Source organism: Sciurus carolinensis, chromosome 2 (genome assembly GCF_902686445.1).
Source record: "Sciurus carolinensis chromosome 2, mSciCar1.2, whole genome shotgun sequence".
Taxonomy (NCBI): domain Eukaryota; kingdom Metazoa; phylum Chordata; class Mammalia; order Rodentia; family Sciuridae; genus Sciurus; species Sciurus carolinensis.
The window spans coordinates 42,995,946-43,012,433 of record NC_062214.1 but is presented as its reverse complement, the minus strand read 5'-3'; the positions used below and the strand labels follow the sequence as shown (position 1 = coordinate 43,012,433).

The window sequence follows — 16,488 nt, the reverse complement described above, 5'->3', positions numbered from 1 at the left end:
GTACATCTCCAGTCCTTTTTGTTTTTATTTTGAGACAGGGTCCCACTAAATTGCTAAAAGTCTCACTAAATTGCTGAAGCTATACTTGAACTTTTGATCATCCAGTCTCAGCCTCCCAAATTGCTGAGATTGCAGGCATGTGCCACTGTGTCCAGCTCAGATTTGTTTATTCCCTGTCCCTCAACTTTGGGGAAAAAACCAAGCTTTAAGACTGAAGCTATCCTTAGCACCCTATACTTGCCAAAAACTCATCCACCCACCTATGCACCTAACCACCCATTTACTTACCCATAAACCTACCTATGTATCCATCCATCCATCTACTCACCAATTCAAGTACCTACTCATGTACCCATCCATCTGCCCTTTTACCCACCTGTCCAATTACTTATCAGTCTATCAAATATCTATCCACAAACCCACCAGAATACCACCTCCGATTTCTGCCAAATATCTCTTCTTCAAAGAGGTAATGATATTTGGAGATGATTTTCTTCTGGAGGTCAACTCTGTGCTGAGAATTTTTGGAGAGGGTAATATCACTGAGGCTTACAATAGTCAGGAAAATGCAAAAGAGGGCTGAATGTTTAGTACTGATGTCTGACTGTCCTGGTTCAAACCTGCCATTTGTTGGGTTTGTGAGTTTAGGCAATTTATATAACTTCTCAGTTCCTCACTCTTCTGACCTGCAAAACAGGTGAGGTAAATCACAAAAATGGCTACATTTTCTCTTCCTTGTATTCATCCCCTTTGCAATGTGACTTTTCAATTACCCCCCAAAAGTGAGGTCTATATTCCAATGCAATGAATCTGGGCTGACTCTGTGACTTGCTTTGGCCAGAAGAATGTGGTAAAGTGATGTGTCAATTTTTTTTCTTTAAACATGGAAAGCTTTATGAATTTACATGTTATCCTCTAACTGGTGCCATGCTAATCTCTGTATTGTTCTAATTTTAGCATATGTGCTGCTGAAGTGAGCACATGACATGCCAAATTTGAGACAGGTTTCCACAGTCTTTGCATCCTTTAACCATTGTCTTTCTCTTCTTTTCCATCTGTCTCTCACTCTCAACCCCTGTGTTACCACCCTACATATAAATAAGCCCAGACTAAACTATTAGAGGATGACAGACCACATGGATCAAAACTCCCTATCACTCCAGCGATAGTCTATCAAACATCTATCCACAAACCCACCAGAATACCACCTCCAATTTCTGCCAAATATCTCTTCTTCAAAGAGGTAATGATATTTGGAGATGATTTTCTTCTGCCTGCCAACTCCCAGAAGCTGAGAGTTCGGCAGAAATGGCCTATAACTGGTCACAGACTTATGAGGGAAGCCAGTCAAAACCAGCAGTACCCTGCTGAATGCTGCCTAAATTACTCACAGAATCACAAGCAAATAATAGGTGGTTGTTTTAAGCCACTAAGATTTTGGTGGTTTCATGCAGAATTATTGTGGTAATAGTTAAAAGATGATACAACAGGGTTATACAACTCGTGTACCTCACAGAGTTGTGGAGGGAATTAAATGAGATGGTCTAAATAAAAGTGCTTAATTCAATGCCACTGACAGGAGGCAACATACCATGTTTATCATTGGTATAAGGCATTGTACCCCATGTGGAGATCAAAACTATGATCTCAGCCAAATTATTTGTGCTAGAAATGGACTCCATCTGAGCTTCCAACCAGCTGCTTGTGGACCACATGTGGCCCCACCTACAGAAGCCTCGGGCCTGCATAAAATTTCTAGCCAAACAGTTTTAAGGGTACATAATTAGTGGGCACTCATAGAGGTGTGAAGTTTGGTAGACATATGGTAATGTTGGACTTACCTGCCAAACATGGGGGACCAGCCACAAGACAGCAGACAGCCTCTTCATACTCAAAGACAAACTTGGTACGTCCAGCTTCCTTGAGGATGTTCTACCCTTCTCAAGAAAATGATGGACTTGTCTGCAACTGGATATGAGATGTGAGCAGACAACCTCTGGGTAAACCACCCTATACCCACCACAAAACAGCTTGGAGTTTAATGGATCTTGAAGGATTTGTTGACCTTGATTTTGATAAAATTCTAGTTTCAGAAGAGATTCACAGATTTTACACCAATATAATGGGGTATATGTATAAGCCCAGACTAAACTATTGGAGGATTAGAGACCACATGGATCAAAACTCCCCATCACTCCAGCCAACAGCCTGCCAACTCCCAGAAGCTGAGTTGCCTAACTGGCCTATAACTGACCACAGACTTATGAGGTCTTATTTGTGGTGGTAAAAAACAAACAAACAAACAAACCCTGGAAGCTGCAAGAATGTTCACCAATAAGGAGATGGTTGAAGAAATTGTAATATTTGTACATCTAATTTACTTTAAAAGTAAATTAAAATTATCTTTAAAAAATATTTTGGAGGGCTGGGGATATAGCTCAGTTGGTAGAGTGCTTGCCTTACAAGCACAAGGCGCTGGGTTCAATCCCCAGCACTGCAAAAAATAAAAATAAAAACTATTTAGTTGTAGATGGACACAATATCTTTATTTTATTTATTTATTTTTATGTGGTGCTGAGGATTGAAGCCAGTGCCTCACACATGCTAGGTAAGTGCTCTACCACTGAGTGACAACTCCAACCCTAAAATTATCTTTTGACCTAGAGATGGATTGTTAGGAGAGAAAATCTAATGGAAGAATAATTATTATATAGAGAATGATCCTATATATTATATAGAGAATGATCCTATTTTTATGAACAAAAAATTGCATCTGTTATGGTTTAGATACTAGATGTCCCCCAAAAGCTCATGTGTGAGACAATGTTTAGAGGTGAAATGATTGGGTTATGAAAGCTTTAACATAATCAGTGCATTAATCCCCTTATAGGAATTAACTGGGTAGTAACTATAGACAGGTAAGATGTGATTGGAGGAGGTGAGTCACTGAAGGCATGCCTTTTGGTCTTATATTTTGTCAGTGGTGAGGGAAGTTTTCTTTCTTTGCTTTCTGGTGGCCATGTCCTGAGTTGCTTTCTTCCACCACACTCTTCCACCATGAATTCTGCCTCACCTCAGGCCCAGAGCAATGGGCTGTATGTGGACTTCTGAGACCAAGAGCCCCAAATAAACTTTTCCTTCTCTAAAACTGTCCTTGTCAGTTCTTTTGTTCACAGCAGCAAAAAAGCTCACTAAAACACCATCTAAGTGTATAAATATTAGTACAGATTTGTATGTCTATGGAGAAGGTATGGAAGAATATGTACCTAGGAGACAGGACAAGGTAGGAGAGATTATTAGCTTTTCCTTTGCATTTATTTTTTTATATATAGAAATAATTGCAGCTGGGAGCCTGTAATCCAGTGGTTCAGGAGGCTGAGGCAAGAGGATCATGAATTCAAAGCCAGCCTCAGCAACTTAGTGAGGTCCTAAGCAACTTAGTGAGACCCTATCTCTAAATAAAATATAATAAAAGGCTGAAATGTGGCTTGATAGTTAAGTGCCCTTGAGTTCAATCCCCCTACCAAAAAAAAAAGCAAACTTACAGAAAGTTGCAAGAATAAAAGTAGTACAACCAACAACACCTGTATACTCTTCGCTCAGATTCGCTTGTTAACATTTTACCTCTCTCCTTCCTTCCCTCTCCTTATTTCTCTCTAACTACACACACACACACACACACACACACACACACACAAACACAAATGCACACAGTTTTTTTCTGACCCAAATGAGTGTAAGTCAGATTCACCATGACAATTTACCCCTGAACACTTCAGAGTGTATTTCCTTGAAGCATAGAGACATTTTATTACATAATCACAGCATAGCCAACAACTTTAGTAGATTTAATTGACACTAAATATGTTCTCTGGTTTAAGAGAATTAAAGTAGAAATCAATAACAAAAATATATGGAAATACCCCAAAGATATGAAAATTAAATAATTCACTTCTAAATAATCCACAGATCAAAGAGGAAGTCACAGGAGAAATTAGAAAATATTTTGAATTTAACAATGCTAAATAAGGAGATACCTTCATTTAATCTACTGATCACTTATCTTTTGGGCACTGTTTATAATTCTCCATGTCCATGGCTATGTGACTTTACACTGCCCACTGGAGGGGGAGGAGGTTATTTCCCCTCCCTGCTGATATAGGGCTGGGATATGTGAGGCTCTGGCCAAAGCCAAGGTGGCAGAGTGACAGTGTGCCAGTTCCTGACCACAGCCTTGTGTTTTCTACAATTTGTAACGCCACCATTTCCCTGGTTCCTATTGCAGCATTGTTCTGGGTCCTCGAAGGAACACATAGGGGCAGAACTCAGCTTATCAACACAGGAGCTAAACCCAACTGTGCACACAGAATGAATTAGAGTGGCCCATCCAAGCCCTACCTACCAGCAGACATATCAGAAAGAAATACTTATTGCTGTAAACCACAGAGATGTGCATTTGTTATGCAGCAAGGACTGAACAATATAGTTGCTTATGAATACTTATAAAACACCAAATGCTAGTGATTTAAGATTTTTACTTATTTTTACTTTTACTTATGATTTTAACTCATTTGATACCAACAATCGTTTTTCACAAACAAGGAAACTGAGGTTGAGTTACTTGCCTATGGTCACATAGCTAATGAGTTGATAAACTATGTGACCATGAGACACATTGCCTCTAGACTTATGCGAGGCAAGACAACTGTTGATTGTGGTAATTGCTTATAATAAGTCATTTGATACCAATAATTCTTTTTCATATAAATAAACTCAGGTTAAGTTACTTGCCCAAGATCACAGAGTTAATAATCTAGTAAACTGTGTAACCGTGGTACACACTGCTAGGTAGACAACAATTGGTGGTGGTAATTATTTAAACCAGTTTGAGTAGGGGTTTCAGTTATTGCCAAATTCACCTGCACAGCCTTCTCCCTACTTCAAGACTACCCTCCTCATCTTCTCTAGCCCCAGGGAATCTCTGATGTTCCCCAAACATTAATTTGCACCTGTGCTCCTCTAGGGTGCCCCGAGGGTTTGAAGTTTTAGAGCACTAAAGTTAGTGAGTCTGGTTTTCTATCTACAGAAAATGCAGGGAGGAGAAAAATAATCACCAATATAATTAAAAAAAAAAAAAAAAAAAAAAGGACATGATGGGGCTGGGACTGTAGCTCAGTGGCAGAGTGCTTGCCTAGCATGTGTGAGGCACTGGGTTCAATCCTTAGCACTACATAAAAATAAACATATTCAAAAATAAAGGCATGCTGTCCATCTACAACTACAAAAAGAAAATAAATTTTAAAAAGATCGTGAGAATAAAATGGAATCAAACATCCAGTTCACTTCTACCTAAAAATAGTAAAGAAGTGGGTCCCTCATTCCAGCAGGTAAGTTACCAAAAGCTCAAGCAGACCTTGGGGCTTATGGCAGGAATGCATTTAAAAAGTGAGATGACTGGGTGCAGGATTCAGGTCCAAAGAAAACAAAAAAGGCCAGGCTTTTTGCAGCTACACACTTCTCTGATGCAAATGGTCTCAGAATTAACAGGAAAAGCAATTTCTGTGGGATTCAAAAGGGGGGTTGGGGCTGGGTGGGAAACAGGAGCAGTCTGCTATTGCAGACAAGAGGGAGCTTAGAGAAGGAAGCAGACTTCCTTCATGACCTGGGGGAGCAGCTGGCGCAAAGGGCCTCCAAAGAGATCAGGTGACCAGTTTTGTCTCCTCCCCGGGCTCAGAGACTATTAGGGGGAGGTGGGCAGATGGCTGAGAGCCTCAGAAAGATGCTGCAAATCCTGCCATTGAGTTGCTTGTCCTGGTCTTGGTCCTGCCCTTCTTTGGCCTCCCTCCCTCAACATCCCTGTCCCTTTAAACCTTGTGAAATAAATTCTATGGGATGGTCCCCAAAAATTCTCCAGATGGGACCCCGATGAGGATCTACACCTAAGTGGTAGAAAGAACTCATTTAAACAAATGAAGAGATCTCCCTTTTCCCTTGAGACTAAGAAAGGACAGAAATAATGTGCAAAAGAAATGTTACTATGAAACAATGAGAAATGTTCAAGATGCTAATAATTTTTCACAGTTTTTTCTGAAAAATCATTGCCTATTTAAAAATTCACACACAAACAAAAAACTTTAAATGATAATACTTAATTCTGTAGTTTTGAGGTGAGATTCGTACCTTAATACATCAATGTTGATGTTGACAATGAGAAAGTAACAATGAAAATGATCACATCCTTTGATGTAGGAAATTCACTTCTGGAAATGTATCCAGAAGTAAAAAGAAAAATTCAATCCATGGTGTAAAAAACAACACACACATACATAACACTAAAAACAAACAAGCAAACAAAAACCCTGACACACAAATATATTCACTGCAATGTTGTTTGTAAATGCGTATATCTTAATAAGGAAAAATAAAAGAAAAATAGAGCCACTAAAAATGGTTATGAATACTATTTAGCAACTTGAAAAATGGTAATATTATAACAGTGATAAATGTAGGACATGAAATCTTCATGTACCATGATTACACTATACTTTAAAAATTAGTTGAAATGGAAAGTAAATACCAGAAAGATGAGTAGAGGAAAGGCAACAAAAGGAGGGGAAGGGGAGGGAAAAGGAAAATACTGGGGACTGAATTACAGCAAATTATATCCCATGCCTTTATAATTATGTCAAAATGAATCTTAATGTTATGCATAACTAAAAAGAATCAATTAAAAAAAAAATAAGCCAACAACTTGGTGAGTTGACACATGTCTGTAAATCCCAGTGATTTGAGAGGTTGAGGTAGGAGGATTGAAAGTTTGGGGCCAGCAAGGGCAACTTACAGAGACCCTATCCAAAAAAACCTGACCAAAGGGCTGGGGATATAGCTCAGTTGGTAGAGTGCTTGCCTTGCAAGCCCAGCACCGCAAAAAAAAAAAAAACCTGACCAAAAAGAAAGTAATTGCAGGTATGAAATTATGTTTTTTCTTTTATTTAAAAATGTTTCTATATTGTGTTTCCATTGATTTATGTTCAAAACATAATTTAATTTTTTTGTAGTTATAGATGGACAGCATGCCTTTGTTTATTTTTATGTGGTGCTAATGGTCGAACCCCTTGCCTCACACATGCTAGGCAAGTGCTCTGTCACTGAGCTACAGCCCCAGCTCCAAAACATTAGTTTGTTGCTGTTGGTGGTGGTGGCAGTGGTTGTTTCTAAAAGAATACAAACACCTGGCAGCAGGCTAGAGATGAATGAAAGCAGGAGGCACTTAGAGCCTGGCACAGTGACTCAGGCAAGAGATGCCCAAGGTAGGATGTCCTAGTCCCTCCAGGCTGCTACAACAAAATATCATGGACTAGATGACTTAGACCACAGACATTTATTGCTTAAAGTTCTGGAGGTTCAAAGTCCAAGATTAAGGCACCTGGTGAGTGTTCACTCTGGTTCACAGACAGCTATGAACCTCCCAGGGCAGAAGGGCAAATGACCCCACTGGGCCTTTTTCATAAGAGCACTAATCCTATTCCCCAGCACTCTCTTCCCCAAAGTTCTACCTCTTAATATCATTGTTTTAGGGATTAAGTCTCAACATTTGATTTTTACAGGGGACACAAATATTTAGAACTTGGTCCCAAATGACCAGGAGGAATAGGGACAGAGCAAGTAGTGGCTAAAGTTTTTAGTGTGGGCAAGGTATTGGTAGTGAGTGGTGATGTTATCTGAGCTAAAGGACATGGAGGGAAGGAGAAGGCGATTTGCTTCTTCTACAGGTTCCTGGGGATCAAACCCAAGAACCCAAACCCTAGTGCATGTTGGTCAAGTGATTTTCCACTATGTTTTATCACCAGCTGCCCCACTTTTAAATTAATAGCTTTACTGTGGTTTGAAGTGATGCAGAAGCTCTGAGCTGTAGGATATGTGTTGCAGTACAGGGTCTACTGCAACCAACTTAGAGGCCACAACAGCCACAAATGGATAATGGATAATGTGAGTCTGTGACCACCACCTCTCAGGGCTTCAGACAACTCCTTGATCTTTCCTTGCCACCCCCACCAGTTACTCTTGGTAGCACAGGAACATTTAGAAGGTAGCTCTATCCCTGTCCCAGACGAGACCTGTGGGCAGCACACAGCAAGCGCTAGAACCTGTTCTGTGTTCTCTGCCTGTGGGACCACTAGGTCAGCCACTCTGCATAGGTCCAGGACTGCACACAGTGCTGACAGTAAAGATTATAGGATTTTTTCAAGTCATTGTTAAAAGCTAAAATTAAAGTCAGCTGGGCATGGAGGTGCCTGCCTGTAATTCCAGCAGCTCAGGAGGCTGAGGCAGGAGGATCACAAGTTCAAAGCCAGCCTCAGCAAAAGCGAGGCGCTAAGCAACTCAGTAAAACCCTGTCTCTAAATAAAATACAAAAAAGGGCTGGAGAGGCACCAGGATGGGTGGGTGTCAGTCTCTAAAATCCCCTCTGAGGAAGAATCTATGTTAAACCTCTATGTAATCAAGGATATAGGTATATGTATTTGTGTGTTCATATGAAAAACTGAGATTCTCTTTATCTGAGTTACAAAATAATGATTTTTTTAAAAATGTATATGCTTTCCAATTTTAAAATTTAACTTTAAAAAGTATTACTTTTATAACCAGAAAATAAATGTGATTTTTCCATTTATCTAAGGAAAAAAAAAAAAAAAAAGGAACCTAAGCAGAAAGATGAATGCATTTTGGTGTTTAAGAAGGTTTGATAAATAAAGAATGTCACTTTTTTATTTAAAAAAAGGCGGGGGGCTGGAGATGTGGTTCAGAGGTTGAGTACCCCTGAATTCAACCCCTGGTACCAAAAAAAAAAAAAAAAAAAAAAAGCTAAAATTATATGAATTTACAATTGAATTAATCATATAAAAAAATAAAGATGGGGCTGGGGAATAAAGCTCAGTGGTAGAATGTGTGTGTGAGAGGCCCTGGGTTTACTCAGGAAGAGAGAAAGAAAAAGAAAAGAGAAAAAAAGGAAGGGAGGAAGGGAGGAGGAAGAGGAAAGACAGGAGATGAAAAAGGAAAAAAGAAAAAAAAAGATGATACTCAAAATTTAGAACATGCTAGTTACTTTACTACTTGTTACTATTATCTTGTTCTCTCATGCCCATGTATTGTTCTCATCCATTGTTATCTGTAGGACAGACATACCACTGTGCTTGTCCTTCTAACTCTGGTACCATAAGATCACATTGGTGGCTACGAATCAGCCACAGTGAGAGTATGTATACCAGAGAAATCAGCAAATGCTTGATTTACTGCTCCTCTCCCTCTCCTTTCCCCACCCTGTTAGTGGTCAATACCTTCTAACCTTCTATACACATGGGCTTGCCTGAAGCCAATCCATCTACATTAGCCAGTTTTCATTACTGTAAGATACCCGAGGTTAGGTAGCCTTACAAAGCAAAAAGGTTATTTAACTCACAGTTCTGGAGGTTCAAGGGCACATCTTACCACTAGCATCAGTTTAGCTATACTGTGAGCACTTCACAGTATAGCATGTGCAAGAGCGTGTGTGAGAGGAAGAGATCACATCTACAGATGGGAAGCTGGGATAGGAGAGACGTGTCCCACAATGCCTTCACACGATCCAAACTTATAGACTTTACTTTAGTAGGGGTTCCCCTGGTGTAAGAGAACCTGTGTACAATGTTGTAGGGTTCTAAGGATTGAGAATTGCCTTCACCTATCCAATGAGAAACATTTAATTTCTGATAAACAAAAATATTCTATGCAGAGTGAAGAAACCAAGGCATCACTGAGGCCTCTCACTCCACTGAGCCCCTGCTGCACAGTTTATTTCCTCCATCACTCATTCCAGGAGTGCGGAGCTCCACTCTGTGCTAGCAGTTCTGGGCACTGGGGGTAGAAGTGAGTCAAGCACACACATCTTTTCCCCCACCTCCCAGTCCCCCTCCTTCAGGGTTTAGTCAGAACAGGAAAGGCTGCAGGCTCTGACCTACTGCCCAACTTTGAATTAAGGGTCTTCCATTTGTGACTTTTCTCAACTTATGTTGGTCACTATAAACCTACAAGGTAGGTATTATTGACCCCATTTTACAGATGAGGCAGCTGAAGTATGATATTCACAGTTAACCAGTTTCTAATTGATAATAGCGATGCTTCTTAGGGTCAAGTGTGTACTAGTGAACCAAGTATGTAAGGTGAGTGTTTTCTTTCTTTTCTTTTTTTTTTTTTTTGTGGTGCTGGGGATCGAACCCAGGGCCTTGTGCTTGCAAGGCAAGCACTCTACCGACTGAGCTATCTCCCCAGCCCGTAAGGTGAGTGTTTTCTAATGAAGCATTATAACCCTACAGCCATTCCCAGAATTGAGATACATTATTCTTTATCCCAATTTCTTGCGATTAGATGTCTGAAGGATATCCTTAATCACAGTGTGCAATGCAATTCAGTGTTGTGGAGTGACCTGGAGCTTCTCCCTAGGGCTGTGGTTGAGACAGGAGACAGTTCCAGGAGAGACCCCCAAGGCAATGTGGCTTTTAGAGGATGCATACTTTACACAAAATATGTTAACTGTACTTAAAAAATTCAAAATTAAGATTCTGGCACCTAAACATCCTGCTTATAAACAGAGCTCAACCTCCCTAGAAAGACTGGAGAAATAGGGACATCGTTGATTCTGGTCACACTCCCACCCCCACAAGGTACTGAAGGCCCAGCTGGACTATAAAAGTCCACTTCTGAGAGAAAATCCAAACTCTTCAAGAATACACAACTCTAGACAGGATTCCTCAGTTTTTTAAAATTCATGCCCACTTTTATGGCATGAAAAAACAAAACAAACAAACAAAAAACAACCCTCTCCTAACTTCAAATTTCAAAGTAGGATTGCAAATCCCAAAACATCCTCCATACCTTGACCCTTTGCATTGTGGAGAATCCACAATTTAAAGGACTAGTTAAGAATTTATTACAGTGCTAGTCCAGGGGAAAGTCTGGAGAAGAAGGTAGATCAAAATCAACAGCAGCCCCTGTACCACCGTGGGAAATGATCCTATCCCAATGCCCAACCAGGAATAGGACTGGGATAGGGAAAGTAGGCTTCCCCTAGGACTCCTGCTGAGAGACAAGGCCAGGCCCACTCCTCACCTTGCCCCACAAAGGACACCTCAAGGATTAAAGAGATAACCCATAATGTGGGACACTCCACAGGGTAACTGATCTGTGACAAATCAGTGGCAGGGGAATAAGAGGTCAGGAGACTGACTAGTTATCACACCAACCATGCCTGGCTGCTGATACAAACTTACCAACTGTGAAACAATCCAGAGGGTCTGACTACAGGTTGCCAATGAGACAATTCCAAAAATGTGTTTGTTTGGTTAGAAAAGTGATAATAAGCATTGATAGAAGAAAATATCCAGTTATATAATTCAAACATGATATATGCATGTGTGGAAATGTCAGTGAAATCCATCAATTTTTATAATTAATATGACTGAATAAATATTTAAAAAGGTAATAAAATGAAAATAAAAAAGAAAATATCCATATTTGTTAAAAATATCTACCTAAATGAGTAGTTACAGAATATAGGACACCTGGATTTACGTCAAAATATTTTTTCAGCAAAGAAAGAAGCAAACAATGCAAAGACTTGGTAAATGTTGAGTATGGGTAGTGGTGTTCTGCTGCATCATTCTCTGACTTTCTGCATGACTGAAAATTTCCATATAATTAAAAGATGTAAAACAAAGAGTTAATTAATGCTGGGTGCTGAGGTACGTGCCTATAATCCCAGCAACTGAAAAGGCTGAGGCAGGAGGATTACAAATTCAAAATCAGTCTTAGCAATTCAGCAAGGCCCAGCAACTTAGCAAGACCCTGTTTCAAAATAAGAAATAAAAGTCAATTAAAACAACCACAGCCTCCTTCAGCTACATGAAGTTAAGGAGATAATCGCCCGAGCCACTATCTGCAACAAGACATCTTAATATTCACACACAACAGTTACAAGATGGTTTCTATGCTTGGAAAATGTTGTTTCCTCAGTTTTACTTGTGGGGCTTATAATTCTTTTGTCAACAAAAAATCTTTGAAAGGTAGAAAACTTTTGGAAGTAAAAGAGGAGAAGAAAGAAAAACAAAGACATGAGGAGTGCTGCTATGAGTTCCCATACAAATGAAAGGGAGCCTAACATGCTTCTCCAGGTGACAGAACAACAAGCTTCTCTTGAACAAAGGGATTCAAGCTGGCTGCAAGTACAGCACAGGGAACAGAGGATCTAGTGTCCACAGAGCTCTGATGCAAAATCTTAAATATGCATGAGAGTTTTCTACAGAGCACTTAGCTTCCTTTGGATTTTTAAAGTAATTCATGTTCCACAAGTTAAGAACCCCTACTTATAAAGAAGGTCTAAAAGCTACCTGCTGAATTAAAGCCCTGCCCATGAGTTGTTAATAAGATTCTTATTTGAGAATATCTGATTGTTTTAGAAATGTTCTTGTTGGGTCCCAAAACACCAGATTGACAGTCCATCTTCAAACTCCACAAACACACCAAGCAGCCTTGTCCTGCTGATGGGGGCAGGTCATATCCATGGCAGGTTCTGCTTGCAACACCCACACCTCTATTTCTATGGTGCAAATGGAAAGGCCAGGGGAGGCAATCTAAATGGCAGCCAGCTTGACCACTCCAACCCCAGACCAACTTCTCAGACCATGGGAAGAATGAGATCCTTCATTCCCAGGCCCATTCCTACAAGGAAATGCAACAGGTACAACAGATAAAGCCATATGTAGACACAGATATTTAGTTTATTTTTCCTGACAGTGACAGAAGTCAGCAAAAGTCAAGAGAACTTCAATGCCCTAGAAGTCCTCCTGGACCTAATGTCAATACATCACTGACTGGGAATAGGGTAGGAATCCTTTTCTGTAATCATTTCTCTTATCCCAGGACACAGTGCCTTCTTGGGTTTCCTGTCCTCTAAATTAAGACACACAGATTCTCTCTCACCAAGAATATCAATCTAGAAGTTCCTTCATTCTCACAAGCTGTCAGGTGGAGGGAGGGACAGCAGCAGTATTCAGTTTTAGTAAATGATGGAATCCAGGATGTTGGCTGAAGGTTGCTCCACGAAGGACTAAAGGGTGACTGCTCCTCAGCACTCACTCCACTGCCCAATGCTCGGTTCTCCCAGCTGAGGTGTGGAGGCCCATCTGTCTAATTGCAGAGGAGATGAGAGCCCACTATGAAATGAGTGACTGCCTGCAGGTCTCTGTGAAGACCCATTCTCTGATAGCCCACACATTTCTCTGGAAGAGCCGGGTTCATGTCAGCGCCGCAGCCTCAGAAAGAACGCATGTTTACACTCTGTACTCTCCAACGGGTAATATTTATCATAAAAATCTAAAACATACTCTTCAGTCTTGAATCCAAACTTCTGGTAGAGCAACATAGCGGGGTTGCTTGCTGAGACGTGAAGGGTTACATCCTTGCCCATGCAGGTCTGCCAAAAGAGTGGAAAAACACAAGATGAAAACAAAAAGGCCTGAGGGAAAATGAGTAGGTGAAGAACCTCTTTTAAGTGTAGGCAGTCAGTTATGGAAACTGGGGAAAGAAGGGACTGAGGCAGAGGCACTGCCCTTAGCAACGGCTGGAAACGGAAGGACATTTTGCTGCTGATCTAAACATTCCTAAAACTAAGGAGATGATGAAAAACTGGGCATTGTTTTTGTTTCCCTCTGAATCAAAGGGTCAAGGGAGATATTTTATTGTCAACTTTATTTATAATTCAATTACATTTAAATATTTCAAATATATCAGCATCAACACTATGACAACCTTCAAGAATTAAGAGACCGAGATAGTTCTGCTTTTTTAAACTAGATGTCATCTCATACCCTGTTTCCCAAACATACAAATTCCCTCCCTAGACCAGCTAGAAGAGGTGCTAAACTACATGCAGAGACACGAAATATTAAGAATGTAATTATAAAATCAGAGGACCTTGTTTAGACCCTCTGAATCCCAAATTTATTTTCCATCCCTCCAGTTATTTGCTTCACAGAAATGAGATTTCTGGATTCTCCAATAGTCTAATCTTTGGGGAAAAGGGTAATAATTGTTCTCTGAAAACGAGGCAAGTTCTTAGAGTCTTTAACCAGTTACACAGAAATAAGGTATCCAAAAAGCCAGAGAAATTAAGAACTCAGTTTTTTTTTGTTTTTTGTCTTTTATACCAGGGATTGAACACAGGACTGTTTAACCACTGAGTCACTTCCCAAGCCCTTTTTATTTTTTGAGACAGAGCTTTGCCAAGTTGCTTAGGGTCTGGCTAAGTTGCTGAGGCTGGTCTTGAACTTGTGATCCTCCTGCAATCAGCCTCCTAAGCCACTGGGATTACAGGCATGCACCACTGTACCCAGCAAGAAGTTGTTTTTTTTTTTTTTTAATGAGGAAGGCACTAAGATACTGGAATTGACTGAGTCTTGAGATTTGTAATCCATGATTCCCAAGGTCTCTCTGTAAGCATTCTGAAGAAGGCCACCTGACAGCTATCTTCTTTTCTTGCTTAACCCACAATGTACATCCAAAGCCATTTTGGGGGACAAAAGAGCCCTACTGGTATAACCAGGACAAGGGCATGTTGAGCTTATAGAGTAGATTTTGTGGAGTGATGTTAGTGTTCTCTAGATAACAAATATACATCATTTAATCCTGATTATCAGTGAGTACTACTAACTGAGCCCCTGAATTTAGGCCCTGGGATCAATGATCTGAATGGGATGCAAGGTATATACATACAAAGATGAACCACTACTCCACCCATCCAGAAGACACTCAGCAAAGACCACCTCCATGCCAGGCCTTATGTTCAGCACTAAGGACACACACTGATATGTCATCCCTGCCCTGCTCATAGGTCCTTTCTGATAACAGAAAAGGCAGAGAACCCTATAAGCAACCTGCTAGGACAAAAAGATGAATGCAGAGAAGATCGATTCTGTGGGTGGGATGTGGTAGAAGTAACTGAGGGGGTCTCGGTTGAAACAATGTAAGGCAGCACATGTTAATTGCCCAGAGTGATTTCTTAAGAAGAAAGCAATTTCCAGCAAGATGGTTTTTCAGGATCCTATCAACATCTGGTAAATATTAAGCAAGTTTCATTAGAAATTGAAAAAGAAGTGTCACTAAAAATTGGAATAACATTTTATCATCTCCAGTTTTCCTTTAGAAGGAATCTTGCCCACACCAAGTTTATACTCAGTACTCTATACCAAATGGTTCCTAAATAATAGTCACCAGAAAAATTATCAGAAAAAAAATAATTCCTTAGGGGGAAAAATTATTGCATTTTTATATGACATTAGTATATAAATATATGGTGTATTTTCTTCAAAGGTGAAACAGACAAATCAGAGGAAGAATTAAATATTAGAATCAAGTTGTAGAAGGGTCACAACAGTTTATACAGTGATAGCCAAATTAAAGTAAGTTGACTATTTATTGATACAGTTGTGCTAAAATATTATAAATACTTAAAACAGTCTTATTTGTTGTTTTATTTATGATACATGTTCACAAAATGGTTTCTCTGAAACCTGGGTTTGAATGATAATTTTATATAGAGGGTTGGAGGTGTTTGTCTGTGTGCTATATAGCCCCATGAGTGGTAATGATCAGCTTCCTTTCACTTGGTCTCTGAGGCACCCACCACTGGGCTGTGCTGGACAGGACCACTCAGCCTCATGACTCCTCCAGGTCATTCAGTGGAGCCCTGAAAGGCAAATATGGAGCAGAGACTACTTGCCTGAATCAGATGATAGATCATGAAAGTTGCAATCCCCGCTCTTCTCCATTCAGGATGGACAAACAGAAATGAAATATATGCTTCATTGTACTTCACATCAGGAACCATGAAGCCAAAGGCAATAATGACTTTTTTATAAAGGACGACTACACTGAAGTCTGGATACTGCAGGCACTCAGACAGGTCAATGCCTAAAGAAAAGAAACAACCAGAAACTCAAACTGTGTGCCTTTTGGAATTAATGAACACCAAGCTGTTCAATTTGTACTTATAGCTATACCTGCATGCTAAAAAAATCCCAAAATTGGAGGCAAAAATATTACCATAGATACCACATTCAGATCACAAAAATGAATTTTAGAAAATATCAAAATTAACATAGTCTTTTCTAAATACATATGTTAAAAGATGAGAGGCAGGACACGTTGGATAGGAGAGAGTGCTCAGGTTCAGAACTGGACACACCTGGCTTTGACTCAGCCTCCTCTACCATATGTGTGACTTGGCACATTTTGAAATGTCTCAGAGGCTTGGATCCTGCAATATGTAAAGCAAGGAGCATACCCAGACCAGACAGAGCTGGGTATAGATCCCAGAGTGTCCCATCATATTATACCCTCCTTATACAATTTATAAGTCTTTTATATAAATGCTACCTTTCACAATAAAGAAGTAAAATT

At 40.0% G+C, this 16,488-nt stretch overlaps 1 protein-coding gene and 1 non-coding gene across 4 annotated transcripts in view; both read right to left on the bottom strand.

The window, feature by feature from the left end:
• Window positions 1-877: 877 nt before the first annotated feature.
• On the bottom strand, window positions 878-981 carry LOC124978400 (U6 spliceosomal RNA). The gene has a single exon (XR_007107428.1). It is a non-coding gene; the product is annotated as a U6 spliceosomal RNA (small nuclear RNA).
• An 11,792-nt stretch (window positions 982-12,773) lies between these two features.
• Window positions 12,774-16,488, bottom strand: part of Kat14 (lysine acetyltransferase 14) — a 34,125-nt gene continuing 30,410 nt past the window's right edge. For 2 of the 3 annotated variants that reach the window (XM_047541936.1, XM_047541937.1), the window contains exons 9-10: window positions 15,809-15,999; window positions 12,774-13,504 (exon numbers count right to left, since the gene is read on the bottom strand). In XM_047541936.1, the coding sequence (XP_047397892.1) occupies window positions 13,331-13,504; window positions 15,809-15,999 (365 nt within the window). In that variant the 3' untranslated portion in view covers window positions 12,774-13,330. Of the gene's footprint in view, window positions 13,505-15,808; window positions 16,000-16,488 lie in introns of those variants that run through there. The other variant, XM_047541938.1, reaches the window with a different exon arrangement.